We start from the raw sequence: 15,326 nt of genomic DNA, 5'->3' as shown, positions 1-15,326 counted from the left end.
GTAGAAGTGGCAATTTGTAAGCACCCCGTTACAAAAAGAGTACAAGAAATGTATCATAGCTTCTAAAGAGCAAAAACCACAGAAGCACCGCTAGGCCAAAAAAAGGCACCAAAATACTACAAATTGGCCACACTTGCAAGAAATGCATCTTACAAACAAATTCCAGCAATTTCTACCAAGTCATTGTGCATTAATTCCAATTCAATCAACTATTACGAATTTAAACTCATACACCGGTCAAAGTAAACTAAACAAACGCTCTCTAGTTTATCCGGATAACATTTTGACATAACCAAAAATTCAGGAAAAAAGAAGTCCTCAAGTAGCCTTATCCTAAGATCCCGGAGATGTTGAATAAACTGTCCTAGTTTATCCTCTGAGCGGCCTCCTTTGCAATAAGCCTCTCTTTGGCCTTGCTTTTGGCCTGAGATTTGGAACCCATAATACCACCACCCCACTTCTTCCTGTACTCTTCATACTTGTCATTGAAATTGGCCTGAAGTACGGAAAGACATATAACAAATGAAGTTAGAACAATTCAGTGCAAGCTAAAAATGTCACTGGATTTACAAGAATTTTAATTTTACATTACCTTGATAGCCTCTAATATTTTGCTGAACTCCAATTTATCTTCATTCTTCACAGTGGTCAAGCACAAAGCAGCAGCAGTTTTTTGGTGCACAATCTGTCAGAAAGGTTACATATATTAGCATTCAACCATAATTCTGGCTTTAAGGCGGCAATTTTAAGACAAGAAGGTTCTGGGATATTACCGTTCCCAATCGTGATTTTCCTTTCACGATACAGTATGGGATTTCCATCTTCCTGCACAATGCAGGAAGCCAGACGACCAACTCAATCGGGTCCACATCATGAGCAATAACAACCAATTGTGCTTTGTTCTGCAAGGAGATCATATTTAAGAGTGCTATTATTTAGAAAAGAAGTCCACTAGCACAAAGGAATAGTTTTTAAAGTGTGTTCAGAGAAAAGGAAGTGAAACAAGACCTGCTCAATAAGGTAGGTGACATGGTTGAGACCATACTTTACAACAATAGGCTTCTTAGCCTCGACAGATTTTCCTTCGGCCTCAGCCTGAGCCCTTTTCAAGAGACGCTCCTTTTTTGCTGCTTTGTCTTCAGGCCTGTACTTCAGTAGCATCTTGAACAGACTTGTTGCTACATATTATAAAAAAATTCAGTCATCAAAGCAAACATGGAAATTGAAAATCGAATAAGGAAATACAAGAATAAAAAATTTACTATCCCATGTGAAAGCCAGGTTCACCGGGGCAAATGCATTAAAAAGTGACAAAATTTAGCAGATGGTGTCGCTATAGTTGGTGGCAAACTTGCTTTGGATACAAATGAATGAAGAGATCCACAATCATAATGCTTCAAGTTTAGATTATATATTTTTTGGTAAATTATATAGAGAAATAGAATGTAGCGATTTGTTCGAGGCCGTAATCAAAATAAGAATTAGATTTAAAAGGCACGGATAATCGCTGTATGATATCGCTAACCTTCAATGCAAGTGATTCGTTATCTTGATTAGATGCTCTTGCTCTGCTAATTCGCTCTTTCAAATTCACAACCACAAAGACTAAAGAATAAGTTAAAAAAAGAAAAAAAGAAAAAGGAGTACATTGACAAAGAGTTCTAGAAAGAGAAAAATGAGAGCTAGGAGACTCACTGTATTTCTCACAGTAGGTTTGAGATCGGTTTAGATTATATTGAAAACCGAATAAGGAAATACAAGTATCAATAATTTACTATCCCATAAAAAAAAGACAGGTTCATCACGGTAAATGCATTAAAAATGGGCAAAATTTAGCAGATGGTGCCACTATAGTTGATGGCAAATTTGCTTTAGATACACATGAATGAAGAGATCCACAATCATAATGCTTCAAGTTTAGATTATATATTTTTCAGGTAAATTATATAGAGAAATAGAATGTAGCGATTTGTTCAAGGCCGTAATCAAAATAAGAATTAGATTTGAAAGGCACGGAGAATCGCTGTATGATATCGCCAACCATCAATGCAAGTGATTTGTCATGAGGCGCTCTTGCTCTGCTAATTGGCTCTTTTAAATTCACAACCACAAAGACTAAAGAAAAATGGGAGGTAGGAGACTCACTGTATTTCTCACAGTAGGCTGGAGATAGGTTTAGATTATATTGAAAATCGAACAAAGAAATACAAGAATCAATAATTTACTATCCCATTAAAAGAATGTAGCGATTTGTTCGAGGCCGTAATCAAAATAAGAATTAGATTTGAAAGGCACGGAGAATCGCTGTATGATATCGCCAACCTTCAATGCAAGTGATTCGTCATGAGACGGTCTTGCTCTGCTAATTGGCTCTTTTAAATTCACAACCACGAAGACTAAATAAAGAATAAGTTAAAAGAAAAAAAAAATAAAAAGAGTAAATTGAGGAAGAATTCTAGAGAGAAAAATTGGAGGTAGGAGAGTCACTGTATTTCTCACAGTAGACTGGAGATAGGTTTAGATTATATTGAAAATCGAACAAAGAAATACAAGAATCAATAATTTACTATCCCATTAAAAAAAATGTCAGGTCCATATGGGTAAATGCATTAAAAAGGGAAAAAATTTGGCAGATGGCATCTCTATAGTTGGTGGCAAACTTGCTTTGGATACAAATGAATGAAGAGATCCACAATCATAATGCTTCAAGTTTAGATTATATTTTTTTTGGGTAAATTATATAGAGAGAAATGGAATGTAGCGATTTGTTCGAGGCCGTAATCAAAATAAGAATTAGATTTGAAAGGCACGGAGAATCGCTGTATGTTATCGCCAACCTTCAATGCAAGTGATTCGTCATCTGATTAGACGCTCTTGCTCTGCTAATTGGCTCTTTTAAATTCACAACCACTAAGACTAAAGAATAAGTTTAAAAAAAAAAAAAAAAAAAAAAAAAAAAAGGAGTAAATTGAGTTGAGAGTTCTAGAGAGAGAGAAATAGAAGCTAGGAGACTCACGTATTTCTCACAGCAGGTTGGAGATAGGTTTAAATTATATTGACAATTGAAGAAGGAGACACAAGAATCAATAATTTACTATCCCATAAAAAAAAATGCCAGGTTCATCAGGGTAAATGCATTAACAAGGGACAAAATTTAGCAGATGGTGCCAATATAGTTGGTGGCAAACTTGCTTTGGATACAAATGAATGAAGAGATCCACAATCATAATGCTTCAAGTTTAGATTATATTTTTTTTTCCCTAAATTATAAAGAGAGAAATAGAATGTAGCGATTTGTTCGAGGCCATAATCAAAATAAGAATTAGATTTGAAAGGCACGGAGAATCTCTGTATGATATCGCCAACCTTCAATGCAAGTGATTCGTCATCTGATTAGACGCTCTTGCTCTGCTAATCGGCTCTTTTAAATTCACAACCACAAAGACTAAAGAATAAGTTAGAAAAAAAAAAAAAAAAAAGAGAGTAAATTGAGGATGAGTTCTAGAGAGAGAGACATGGGAGCTAGGAGACTCACTGTATTTCTCACAGTAGGTTGGAGATAGGTTTAGATTATATTGATATGAGTTGAAATGAACATTTAAATCTAATATTAAGTGTTGTAGAAATATATAAACCTGGTCAAATGCAAGGAAAAGAGCTATTAGGCCCAGAAACCTAATACTATTATTAGTTGATGTATACCAATTTTAAGGTTACGTATCCAAGGAAAACCTAACATAAGGAGTCTGTCCTAAAATAAAAATTAGACAAACCTAGCGTTGCTCAAGTTGCTGGGAGCCCAAGTTTATTGCATGAGAAAAGGCAATCGAAAGATGCAAAGCTTCAACTTCAAGAGTGTATATATAAGAACAAATCATCAAAAGGTGGAAAAAGCATCTCAAATAAGACAAACACAAGATAACCTGTTGGAACTAAATAAACATTGAAAATATGTCTCAACTAATAGATCCTTTTCGTCACAAAGAAAATATATAAAACAAATAACATAAGTTAACAATCACAAGTTCACAACTAAATCATATTATTTTCAGGTTGCCAAAATGCAAGTTATGTGAATTGTGCAGGATAAACCAAAATTTCACCAAACTATGGGAAAAAATTAGATAGCTTAAGGCAAATTACACACAAACAGATAGTGTGAGTTTGAATTCTCACCGAGGTTCTTGTCCAGTGTCTTGGTGAATTGGTTCAAAGTTGGAGGGACCTTCAACCGCTGCTTCAGGATCCTCCTCTTCCTCTGAATACGAACAACCTGCGGCCACTTGACGAATCGATGCAGATCTTTCTTTGGAGGCAATGCCCCTCCTATCCCAAATTGCTTTGGACGTTTCTCAAATAAAGGGTTGACCACCTTCTCCTAAAACACCAAAGAAAACAACTTAAAAGAAAATAACTTCAACCACGAAAAACAATATAAACATATGCAAAAAAAATATATGTATATATATATAAAAATATCTTATATATACAAATCACAAAAACTTAATAGAATACAACTTCAATCAAGAGAAACAATATAAACATATGCAAAAATATACTCCTAAAACACCAACACAACACAAAAACTTAACAATCAAGAAAAACAATATAAACATATGCAAATATATACTCCTATATGATATGATGTGGGTGTTATAGTATAGATTCATACCGGTTTCTTCTTAGCTGCTGCAGCTGGCAATTTACCACCTCTTTTGGGAGCCTTCGAAAAAGTAAAACAATAGTATCAATTTTCATCAAAACGCAAATTCTTATCATGTTAACATAAAAGCTAGCAAAAATACCATCATTCACTAAATCTGTAATAAGTTCAAGAAATGCAATCGACAAATTGAACATTATGAAAAAATATTGAAAAAATTATACCAATAGATTATGAACATAGAAATAGATACAGAAAAAGAGAGTTTTCTCCGACTCACCATTTCTGCAAGTAGTCTCTTTTTCCTGGCTCCAGCTGATTGGGGTTTGTGAGCGGCGAAGTAAAAGTGTGAAACCCTAAAAAATATATAGAGTGCCATATGTTTATATCCCGCTCTAGGTAGGGGATGCAACTTGGGCGGGCTAAAACCCGACCCGAATCCATTTAAATATGAATGATGCATTGTTTTATGAAAACACCGAACGACATCGTTTTGATCCTTAACAGTAGTTCTCTCTTTGCTGGAGTTGGACGCATCGTCTCCTGAGTTGAAAGGAGAAAGTGGTTAGATGAAGAAGGAAGAACACCAAGAGCAGTAGAAGAAACATGGACAACAGAAACGTCGTCGTCTGCGACAACGGCACTGGGGTAACTCTCTGCTACCATTTTCAATTTTGCTATGATCTTCTTCTTCACTCCAATTAAGCACTAGTGTAATGTTAGATCTACTGAAAAATCAAAACCCGTTTATTTATTTCCATCGAAAACTTCGGATGATATACATTTTATTCTAATTCGATGCTCATGAATTATCATTTTTTTTTATGTTAATCGGTTATGCACATTTCTAAAGGTACATTTGTGTCATTATATGAAGCAATTAGCAATTTAGCATTTTAGCATATGATCTGTTCACTGCCGTAGAAAAACTCATCTGATTAAATTCAAGAGGAGTTCATTCCATTTAAAGTTTGAGATCACACACCACCCACATATAACTATACCGATTCATGTGCAGTATGCATATACATGTATATTTATACGTGTGTATTTGTGTATATATAGCATAGACAAAATCAAATAAAAATGCGGACTTTAATATTGTGCGAAGTGGGTATGATTAAAGTGTCGGTAACTATAATTAGGTGGCATCAGTTTTGTGATTTTAGTAAACAAATTAAACAATGCTATCATTTATAATAGTGGCCTCATTTTGGATGATAATATGTGAATGATATATAATATAAAAACAGCTAAATAATCTAATTTGCAAGAAAGTTCCAAACTTGCCTTGAAATATGAATGATTTAACGGATATGTCATAGCTTCATTTTTTCACAAGCAATACTATAATAATTATGTGTTTTGAAATTTGATTTACTCAATGCAGTATGTCAAGTGTGGTTTTGCTGGAGAAAACTTTCCCACCTCTGTGTTCCCTTGCGTGGTAGGACGGCCATTGCTAAGATATGAAGAATCACTCATGGAACAAGAGCTGAAGGTAAACATGCATGTTTTTATATGTGGCAAAGTTTTCATATTCCTTTATCCCTAGATTATGCTCGTTTACATGGCAATTAAATGATATAGTTTATTAGCTATAAAAAGCCTTGTTCCAAATATGTGTTCTGGTAATACAAATACCCTTGCAATTCCTGGTCAAGGAAACTTAACATTTTTTCCCCCAATGTGCTTCTTTATAGCTAACTCTAATTGTCATTTATACACAAATATGCTTTATACATCTACTATTACTACTGGACAAAATAAGTTGAAAATTTGATACATATATAATAGTTATTGTTCACTTCAAGTCCAAATGCATTCTCTGTCTTGAGCTATATAGCCTAACATCCAGCTGCTGCTTGATTCTAAATTGTAGAACTCTGCTCCTCTCTGTATCTTGTTCTTATAGGATATTGTTGTTGGAGAAGCTTGTTTAAATTTGCGACATCAACTTGATATTTCTTATCCTGTCAGCAATGGCATCGTGCAAAACTGGGATGATATGGGAAATGTGTGGGACCATGCATTTTTCAATGAATTAAAGGTTGACTCCTTGGTGCTTTTGATTTCTGTGACAATCTAGGGTTCAAGCCTTATTATTTTTTTCTAATCTATGCTCATTGCGACATCTAACTTGAGTTCCACATTCTTATTAACAGATAGATCCCTCAGAATGTAAAATTTTACTTACAGACCCGCCCCTCAATCCCTCAAAGAACCGTGAGAAAATGGTTTGTGATTCATGTGTGCGTGTGTGTGTGTTCTTTTTGTAATCCATTCTTCCCGCTATGAATAACAGATTCAATTATGAGATATTATGACCTCTTGATTTGAATTTAGATCAACTTTGCAGGTTGAGACCATGTTTGAGAAGTATAACTTTGCCGGCGTGTTCATTCAAATCCAAGCTGTTTTGACATTGTATGCTCAAGGTACATATAGAGATGGCTAAAGGTTTTAAGTGAAAAAATTTACTTTAAAAGATGATATGGTTTTTTACTGCAGTCTCAAGTCCATTGAAACTCGCGAATAGTATATCTATCCAGTAACCTGCTATAACTCCATACTGACAATAGGCAACTTTGTTTTTATAATTAGCACATGTGTGCATATACTTTTTCCATCATGTGATTGATCTTTTCTTCAACATTACCTTGAATTCTCACAGGTTTACTGACTGGATTAGTTATTGACTCTGGCGATGGTGTCACTCATGTGGTAAATCACTCAAGAGCTATTCCTAGAGTATTATTAACATTTACTATTGTATTTATCCCGGTTCCTAATTGCTAATATAGGTTTCTTATTTACATGGATGTTATAGAAATGACATATTTCCTTCACTTTCACATTGTATTTGAAAAAGAGTCCATTTTGTTTTCTGTAGCATGTGAGCTGAAAACTATAGTTCTTAAGACATTCATAAGTCGGGTTCTTAATAGCGTCATAAGCTTGACGCCTGTTCATCTCGAGGAAATACTATATATATATTTTAAAATTTCTTTATTTGGGTTGGTAGATTTTCCAGTTGAAACCCTAAAGATGGTATTTCTATGAAGTTTTCTGTGTAATGCTCTACAAGCAATGTAAGTTGTCAGAATCTCTAGTGTTTCTGAGCATTTGATATAGGATGGTAATTTGTCCAGATTAGTAGTTATATTGTTTACAAATGGTACCGTGGGATGTGGAGCACTGCTCAGCAAGTGTGCTTACTTGAGATATTATATACAGGTTCCAGTTGTTGATGGCTACTCATTCCCTCATCTTACAAAACGAATGAATGTAGCTGGCAGGCACATTACATCATATCTTGTCGACTTGCTTCTACGGAGAGGGTGACGGCCAATATTTTTCTAAAATAAGTTAGAAGATTAGTATAGTTCTCACTGATGCTGTTCTCCAAATGCAACTATTTTTACTGAAATACCGATCTTTTTTTTTTTTTCCTGAAGGTATTCAATGAATAAGTCTGCTGACTTTGAGACTGTTAGGGATATCAAGGAGAAGCTCTGTTATATAAGGTGAACGTATAACATCAAAATTTGGTATGCATTTGTCCAACTTGTCGCATTACAACTTGATATTAAATCTGTTACCCTGCAGTTATGATTACAAAAGGGAATATCAGTTGGGACTTGAAACCACCATCCTTGTCAAGAATTATACCGTAAGCTGATTCTTTAGTTTGCAATTCTTTCCATGGAAGTCTTTATGGTCAAGTTAAATTTGCTACCGTTTCATGAATCACGTGACTGAAAAATCATTAAGTAGTAAAGTCCCAAGATGATATAAGCCTTTTTAGCTACTGATACCTGCACACAAACACACACACACACACACACACACACACACACACATATATATTAGCATGTGCTTTATATGCCTGAATTTTTCCTAGCGTTTGTTTATGAACCTGAGCTCTTTGATTGTGTTTCATATTCTGTTTTGCTGGATTTTGATTCCCTGGGATTCTTCTTCTGCTAGTATTTTATTTACCTAAAACATTGGAGCTTAAATTAATAAATTTATATATAAGATTTTCGGCATGCTTATGCATATAAATATTGTTAGTTTAATGAGAAGAGTTGATTTAATCAGCTGCCAGATGGAAGGGTCATCAAAGTTGGCACTGAGCGGTTCCAGGCACCTGAGGCTCTATTTACTCCTGTAAGCCTAGTTCTCTTCACTTTCAAATGTTAAGTTCGATTGATTTTAAAGTTTTTGAATTATAGATACTGGGTCATCTGAATGTTGGTTGTCCTTATTGATTACAATTCGCTGTTGCACTCTACTTCTCATCTTGTGTCGTGTTGAATGTGTATTATGAAAACAGTTTGCTGTTACACTGCCCATTTAATGATGCATCCTGTTGTTTTCTCATATTTGGGAAATGGGAGGTCAACTTAGATGTTCAGATATGGCTTAGTTAGTATAGTAGGGTTCCGACAAAATGCAAACTAGTTGCATAAGTAAATGGTTGACACAAGTAAAGATTCTGTTATTCTGCTTCAGAACTGCTTAGGCGAAGCTTATAAATGCTATGTGCATATCTACTGTAGTAGATTTGTTCTGGTGCATTTTAATTGCTAGAAGAGTAGCTAATGGAAAAGCATGTGCTCCTTACTCAAATATCTCTCCAGCTTCAGTATTAGTCAGCTACCTCCCACTTGCAGAGAATTTGGTGGGTTTCCCCGGCAGAGGTGGATAGGTTTTTGAATTAATTTCAACTTCTAGTGATTCTTCTTTAAAATTTTAAGTAATTCATTAAGCAAATCACCTTAATTTTCTTTTGGTGCTTGAAAATAAGATCCATTTGAGATTGATTGGAAAGTCAACTTACTAGATTAAAATAAGGATGGAAGATATTAATCCAATCGGAGCCAAGTTTACAAGCAAATTGTTAGATTTTTTTGGATGTAATTAATAATATTGACCACCGCCCCATTATTTACAAAAACTTGTTTGGGTTAGAAAGGAGGCTACTTCATTTTGAAAATTTTCTTAGGGGCTACTATATAAGATCTAATCAACTATTGGTGTATATTTGTTAATGGCCTCCACCACTTCATCATTTCTGCATGAGCTGGGGGGAGGAAATTTTATATGTACATGGATGTGGTGAGACAGGGAAAGTTATTTTTGCATGAAATGGCTACTACTAGAACCTGTATTATCAAACTTGTCTGCCTGAGTGCAGCACGTGCATCTGGTGCAGTGATGTCATCTAAGTAGAACAGATGATGAAGGTACTGCATGTCGACATGTGTTGGGTACTGACACTTACCAGACACTCCTACAAATGTGTTTGTTACCTAGTGGATGCTTCCATTATTTGATAATAAGTTTCACTATTTATACCTGACCACGATGTTGATTGCTGTACAATTCTAGATACAAAGTTCCTTCTTTTCCCCTTTTTCTGGATAAGTAAACAGGATTGTCATATGGCATAATTCACAACTGGATACATGTGAATAATGGTGGTAAAGGATTTGTGCGGTCTATTTCTCGTGGTTGGTGTAAGAATTGAGTCAAGGGATCGTACTAGAGATTCTCTGTGGAGGTGACCTCTATGAATGTGATGCCAAAATTGTAACTTAACATGAATTAATTTTGTTAATGGATTTGATGAGTTTCATTCTACTTAATTTTTATTGACTAAATAATTTTTTAAAAAAAATTCAAAATTTGTTGTTCTAAATCTTCAAATTATGTCTGAAAACAATTCTTCAGAGTTTTTTTGTATTTATGTTTCTAAGACCCTCGGATAATGCATTTGCAACACTATTTTTGCGTTGAAAACTGTGAAAATGTGGCAGTTCTTTCTTCTTTCAGGAACTTATAGATGTCGAGGGTGATGGAATGGCTGACATGGTATTTCGTTGCATTCAGGAAATGGACATTGACAATCGGATGATGGTACTAATATCACTTCTCAAGAAATATCTTTATCATATTATATTTTAGATCATTTTCATGTAATTTCTCCATTTGTATAGTATGATAAAATATTTATTAATTTTATGAATAGGTAAAAATAATTATGTTATTTATGAAAAATAAATAAATAGATAATGAAGAATCCAGATTATTAGTACATTAGCTTCAGCTACAGGCCTCTGAAACCAAGGGGCCACACCCCATGCTATATTTCCTCTGTACTTTCTAACGCATTTGGGCAAATTGTCATGTCATCACTTTGATTTGTTTGATTTTTGCAGCTCTACCAACATATAGTTTTGAGTGGTGGGAGTACTATGTATCCTGGATTACCTAGTCGGTAATGTATTCAATTTTTTTTTTCATTTTTTTTTTTTTGCATCAACTAAATACTTAGTTGTTATGGTTCATATTTTGCACAGGTAATGGTTATAAATTATTGTCTTAGCATTCTGGAGGAACCTTCTTTCTGCATCTTTTACGATTAGACTGCATTTCTTCAAGGAAAGGAAATGAGTAGGGAAATAAAATTGTTTCCTTTCACTTTGTGTCTTTGGTTGTCACAAGAAATTTTAGGTCATCAATAATTGTTTTCTAGCAAGAAAAACTTCCTCTTGAAGTTAGAAAACAACACTTACTCTTGAAGTTTTTTCCTGCATTATATGTGGAATTATGTATCAATGGAAATTTGTCTTGTTTCCATACAGACTTCCTTGTACCGAACACATAGAAAATTAACTTTTTTTTTTGACGTTTACCAAATATAGTACATAAGCTTCACTTTCTCGCATAACACAATCAACCGGCAGCCGAAGATTAAAGTGGTCATCTGCCAATCTGAATTTATTCAATGAACCAGAAATCTCATTAAGGACTTATAGTATACCATTTCTGGTTTTGATTTGACAATATAGTTTTTCACATTTAATTTCTTACATTTATTGACGACTTTGGCTGCTCCTTAGCCATCGCACCATGGTTTAATGAGATATATTGACTGTTTATTTAACATTTTTTTTTTACTGTTTCAGCATTGGAATATTGTTGAATTTTGTAGGTTTCCATGTGCTATCTGGCCTCTTATTCGGCCTGTTTTTGAGTAGGAAAGCTTCTCAATGTTATATGTGGGAAGAGATAACGAGAAGAGAGTTCTCATTATGTGCCCCTAAGTATATAAACCTCTAAACTTGGATTTAGCCATCCAGGTTCTTCGTATAGTTATTTAACTCATTTTTAGATATAGGCAGGAATAGCCCTTAAAATACCAAATGTTACTGTTATTCTGATGATTAGAAAGAGATATTGCATGTTAATTATATTTGCACATGATGTCACCGTATGCATCATTCTTTTAATTTCTCACTTCAAGTTGTTCCATATTATGTATGCAACTATCCATGCATGAGACAACACTCACAGAATGTTCTGGGCATTTCCTGTTTGCATATTGACCAGAATGATTGTGCTTTCTGTAGTGTTTTTTTTTTTTTAATTAGGCCTTGACTTAAGTTGTGATCTGTTTTTCTACAGCCTGGAGAAAGAAATTTTGGATCGCTATCTGGAAGTTGTTTTGAAGGGAAACAAAGATGGGTTGAAGGTAATATTGGTTTCCATTTATGTAGAAAGAGAAAATAAAGACTATATGATACTCTTGATTTTGTCTTATACAATATAAATGTTGAGGGTTGTATTCTTAGTGTAGTTTGATAATTTGTTACTTGGGAGCCTATTGGCAATTTCTTAATGTGGGGTGACTAGCGCTGGCACCTGACACCATCTTGCTCAAGTGAAAATTAATGAAAATCTGCTTCCAGAAGTGGTGCCTTTTCCGTGTGATATGAATAGTGGGGAAATACAAGTTCGCAAGTTTTTCCAAACAAGGTCTAATAGGATAGTAAGAGTATAGAAGGAAAAAGAGAAGGAAAAATTAGGAGTTCCATAGGACTAATTTGCATCAACTGGTACAATAATTAATGATATCTGCAACCAGAGATTTGAAGGATATGGGTCAGTCATGTGATCAAAATCAATTTGTATTGCATCATATTTATTGGAATCCAAAATGTTCCTGGAAACCCGTGCTCCCATTGTTACATTGGCATCTAAATGCATTAGAAAGCTTGTTCAGGAAATAAATAAATCTGTATGCATTAGAATCCTGTTTCATGGTTCTCCTGGACTCCACTTTTTCAGTAGTAATACCTCAATCAAGGTACCTTTTAAGGAAGTCACAAAGAGTGTTTTAATGAGTAAAGATCTAGTTGGTTCTGAACAGCGGAACTAAGTAGTTCTACTTATTTAGGACTTCATGGTCCCAACTGAAAAGTAAAAAGGTTATATGAAACTGGTTTGTGTTTGCATACAGCGGGGAGCACCTATTTGGTGCATGGTAAGTTAGCACACTTCACTGCATGGTTACTTCTATGTGTAGATCTGAAGAGTAATGAGTTTGAGAAGAGGGTGGCTCTCTCTTTCTAAGAGCATTTTTTTTTAAAAAATAATAAAAAAAAGATCTTTCTTTTTGTCCTAAATGAATGGGAAAAAATTGAAAAGAAAAAGAACACCAGTTTGCAAAAACCACAACCAAGAGGTGGATTAGGAAAGGGATAAGAGATTTACTGCGAACATTTTGTTTGTTTATTGGTTCATGTTAGTAATTAACTTCATTGTGAAGTCCTATTCTCCAACTTTCCCTCATTTCAATAGTAGATGGATGCGATATGCCTCGATTTTATTTGGATGGGACTTTTGTGCTTCTCTGTCTAGAATAAAATTATGAGTTCTGTTTGATTCACGTCATGTGTAAAACACAATAGCAGGCACATGAAGACGTTCTACAAATGCAATCTTGCAATTTAGGGCACAAATTCATCTTTTGACTTTGATTTTTGCAAAAATGGTGTCACGGCAAAATGTAGTTGTCACTGATGTTGAAAATAGATATAACCGCTGTCCATTTTCCATTATCAAAATGAACTTGTGCATACCATATTACAACGGGGAATAGATTAATCTGAAGTTATGTGACAAACAATGCTGTCCAAATGCTCATGAGTTTACTTATCTTTTTGTTAGCTTATTGAGAAATATTAATTGTTTAGGAGAAGTGCTATCCAAAATGATAATGATTGTCCCAAATTGCCCCTAATGTGTGATTACTCATTCATCATAGATTTTGAAATATCAATGCAAATTAATAAATGAATGACCAAGTTCTACCAACATGTATAGAATTCTACGAATCAACCTTAGTATCAGTTTTAATCTTATGTTAAACGAAAAAACTTGATTGTTTAGTTTATGATCATCCATTTAAAAGCAACCTCTGAAGGTTGCTAGCAAACAAATTATGAATGTAGGTGTATGCTCAAAGCTGTAAATTCTACAATTAATCATAGGCCAAGTCAACATATTGGCTTTTGGTGCTTTACTCATACAATATTTTCTCTTTCATACAATCAATGAATTTCTCATGTTCTAGTTTTGTGATGAACAGAAACTGCGGTTACGCATAGAAGACCCACCACGAAGAAAGCATATGGTGTATCTTGGAGGTGCAGTCCTTGCAGGAATCATGAAGGTATATGTCATATATTTCTCAAACTTTATGGCTTGAGTTTGTAGAAAATGGCCCGCCATGGTTTAAGTGATGGGTTCTGTAAAAAATAAATAATTTTTCTCAGGTTTTAAGGCTAGTCAGTAGAATAACCAAATATAGGAAACTTGGGGCCTGCTTGCTTGCTCCTTTTACTTTGATTATTGTGGATGCAAAAAGAGATGACATATTGATACTGAAACAGGGTGTATTATTATGAATTGAATAATGAAACAAATATAGAATTAATACTGAATTGTTTCGAGGTGAGATTAACTCGACTGTAATTGTGCAACGGTTCCAGACACGGGTCAGATGAAGTTGTGGTATCCACATACATTGAGAAGCCACACAAATTGATATCCTAGATATCATGACTTCTAGAAATGTGCGTCCTACTTTTGAAACTAAAACACAGGCATTGAAGATAATCTGTTGGCTTTCATGGTTTAAGATGCACAATGAAAATCAGTGCCTAAAAAGATAGAATCAGTTAACTAAAAAATAGTTTTGCATATGGTATATGAAATATCGACGGCAACCATTTAGAGAAAATCTGATTTTTAGTGATTAATTTGTGCAGGATGCGCCGGAGTTTTGGATTAGCAAACAAGATTATCTAGAAGAGGGAGTTGCTTGTCTAAGCAAGTGTGGCCAGGCATGATTTTTCGAGGACCGTCTACTACGCCTTTACCTGTTCAGGCAAGAAGATGAAGCCTAAGGATTTATATACTGAAGGGTGTGTTGAATTACCAATGGAGATGATTTTATTACCGCGTACAACATCCTTCATAGCAATCAATACGTAAATCCCTACTGGACGAGCTTGGAGGCCTGTGTCTATGTGGTGGTTCGTTTTAACGAAGACGGTCAGAGAGGCTTCATATCTATGTTGTATACTTAAAGATTTTGCTGCCTGTATATATGCAACAAATTGATTCTCCGCAACTGCTACAAATTCAAATAACATGTATTGCTAAGCCTCGAAGTTGAACTAAAAGAATTTGTTCACTTTTTTTCTTTTGTTTTTCGGAAACATTTAATCATATTTGATAGAGATAATTACAGAAAAAGAAAAACACATTTGATAGAGATAAATATGATATTTTCAGTTTGTTTTAA

At 34.5% G+C, this 15,326-nt stretch overlaps 2 protein-coding genes and 5 non-coding genes across 7 annotated transcripts; 1 reads left to right on the top strand and 6 right to left on the bottom strand.

Annotated features, from left to right (window-relative positions):
* Nucleotides 1-28: 28 nt before the first annotated feature.
* LOC132315634 (large ribosomal subunit protein eL8y-like) lies at nucleotides 29-5,041 on the bottom strand. Its single transcript, XM_059813973.1, has 7 exons — nucleotides 4,944-5,041; nucleotides 4,673-4,723; nucleotides 4,177-4,378; nucleotides 1,009-1,178; nucleotides 774-902; nucleotides 593-685; nucleotides 29-496 (listed from the first exon to the last, which is right to left on the bottom strand). The coding sequence occupies exons 1-7, from the start codon at nucleotides 4,944-4,946 to the stop codon at nucleotides 365-367; spliced, it is 780 nt and encodes a 259-aa protein (XP_059669956.1). The 5' UTR covers nucleotides 4,947-5,041; the 3' UTR covers nucleotides 29-364.
* Nucleotides 1,443-1,569, bottom strand: LOC132268043 (small nucleolar RNA snoR86). The gene has a single exon (XR_009469185.1). It is a non-coding gene; the product is annotated as a small nucleolar RNA snoR86 (small nucleolar RNA).
* LOC132268044 (small nucleolar RNA snoR86) lies at nucleotides 1,959-2,079 on the bottom strand. The gene has a single exon (XR_009469186.1). It is a non-coding gene; the product is annotated as a small nucleolar RNA snoR86 (small nucleolar RNA).
* On the bottom strand, nucleotides 2,240-2,360 carry LOC132268042 (small nucleolar RNA snoR86). The gene has a single exon (XR_009469184.1). It is a non-coding gene; the product is annotated as a small nucleolar RNA snoR86 (small nucleolar RNA).
* LOC132268039 (small nucleolar RNA snoR86) lies at nucleotides 2,755-2,880 on the bottom strand. Its single transcript, XR_009469181.1, has one exon. It is a non-coding gene; the product is annotated as a small nucleolar RNA snoR86 (small nucleolar RNA).
* LOC132268040 (small nucleolar RNA snoR86) lies at nucleotides 3,284-3,409 on the bottom strand. Its single transcript, XR_009469182.1, has one exon. It is a non-coding gene; the product is annotated as a small nucleolar RNA snoR86 (small nucleolar RNA).
* Nucleotides 5,042-5,163: 122 nt separating the features above from the next.
* On the top strand, nucleotides 5,164-15,223 carry LOC132315633 (actin-related protein 2). The gene is made up of 15 exons (XM_059813971.1): nucleotides 5,164-5,311; nucleotides 6,054-6,164; nucleotides 6,579-6,713; nucleotides 6,829-6,900; nucleotides 7,023-7,101; nucleotides 7,338-7,387; nucleotides 7,901-8,004; nucleotides 8,122-8,190; nucleotides 8,273-8,336; nucleotides 8,768-8,836; nucleotides 10,505-10,588; nucleotides 10,891-10,949; nucleotides 12,140-12,206; nucleotides 14,106-14,189; nucleotides 14,788-15,223. Exons 1-15 carry the CDS (start codon nucleotides 5,270-5,272, stop codon nucleotides 14,866-14,868), a joined length of 1,170 nt encoding a protein of 389 aa, XP_059669954.1. The 5' UTR covers nucleotides 5,164-5,269; the 3' UTR covers nucleotides 14,869-15,223.
* The last annotated feature ends 103 nt before the right edge of the window (nucleotides 15,224-15,326 follow it).

The sequence above is a fragment of the Cornus florida genome, unplaced genomic scaffold, assembly GCF_030987335.1.
Source record: "Cornus florida cultivar Cherokee Brave unplaced genomic scaffold, ASM3098733v1 CherokeeBrave_3.0.0_Hap2_Chr07, whole genome shotgun sequence".
In the NCBI taxonomy this organism is placed as follows: domain Eukaryota; kingdom Viridiplantae; phylum Streptophyta; class Magnoliopsida; order Cornales; family Cornaceae; genus Cornus; species Cornus florida.
The sequence above is the reverse complement of the archived record's forward strand: the minus strand, read 5'-3'. Positions and strand labels throughout refer to the sequence as shown.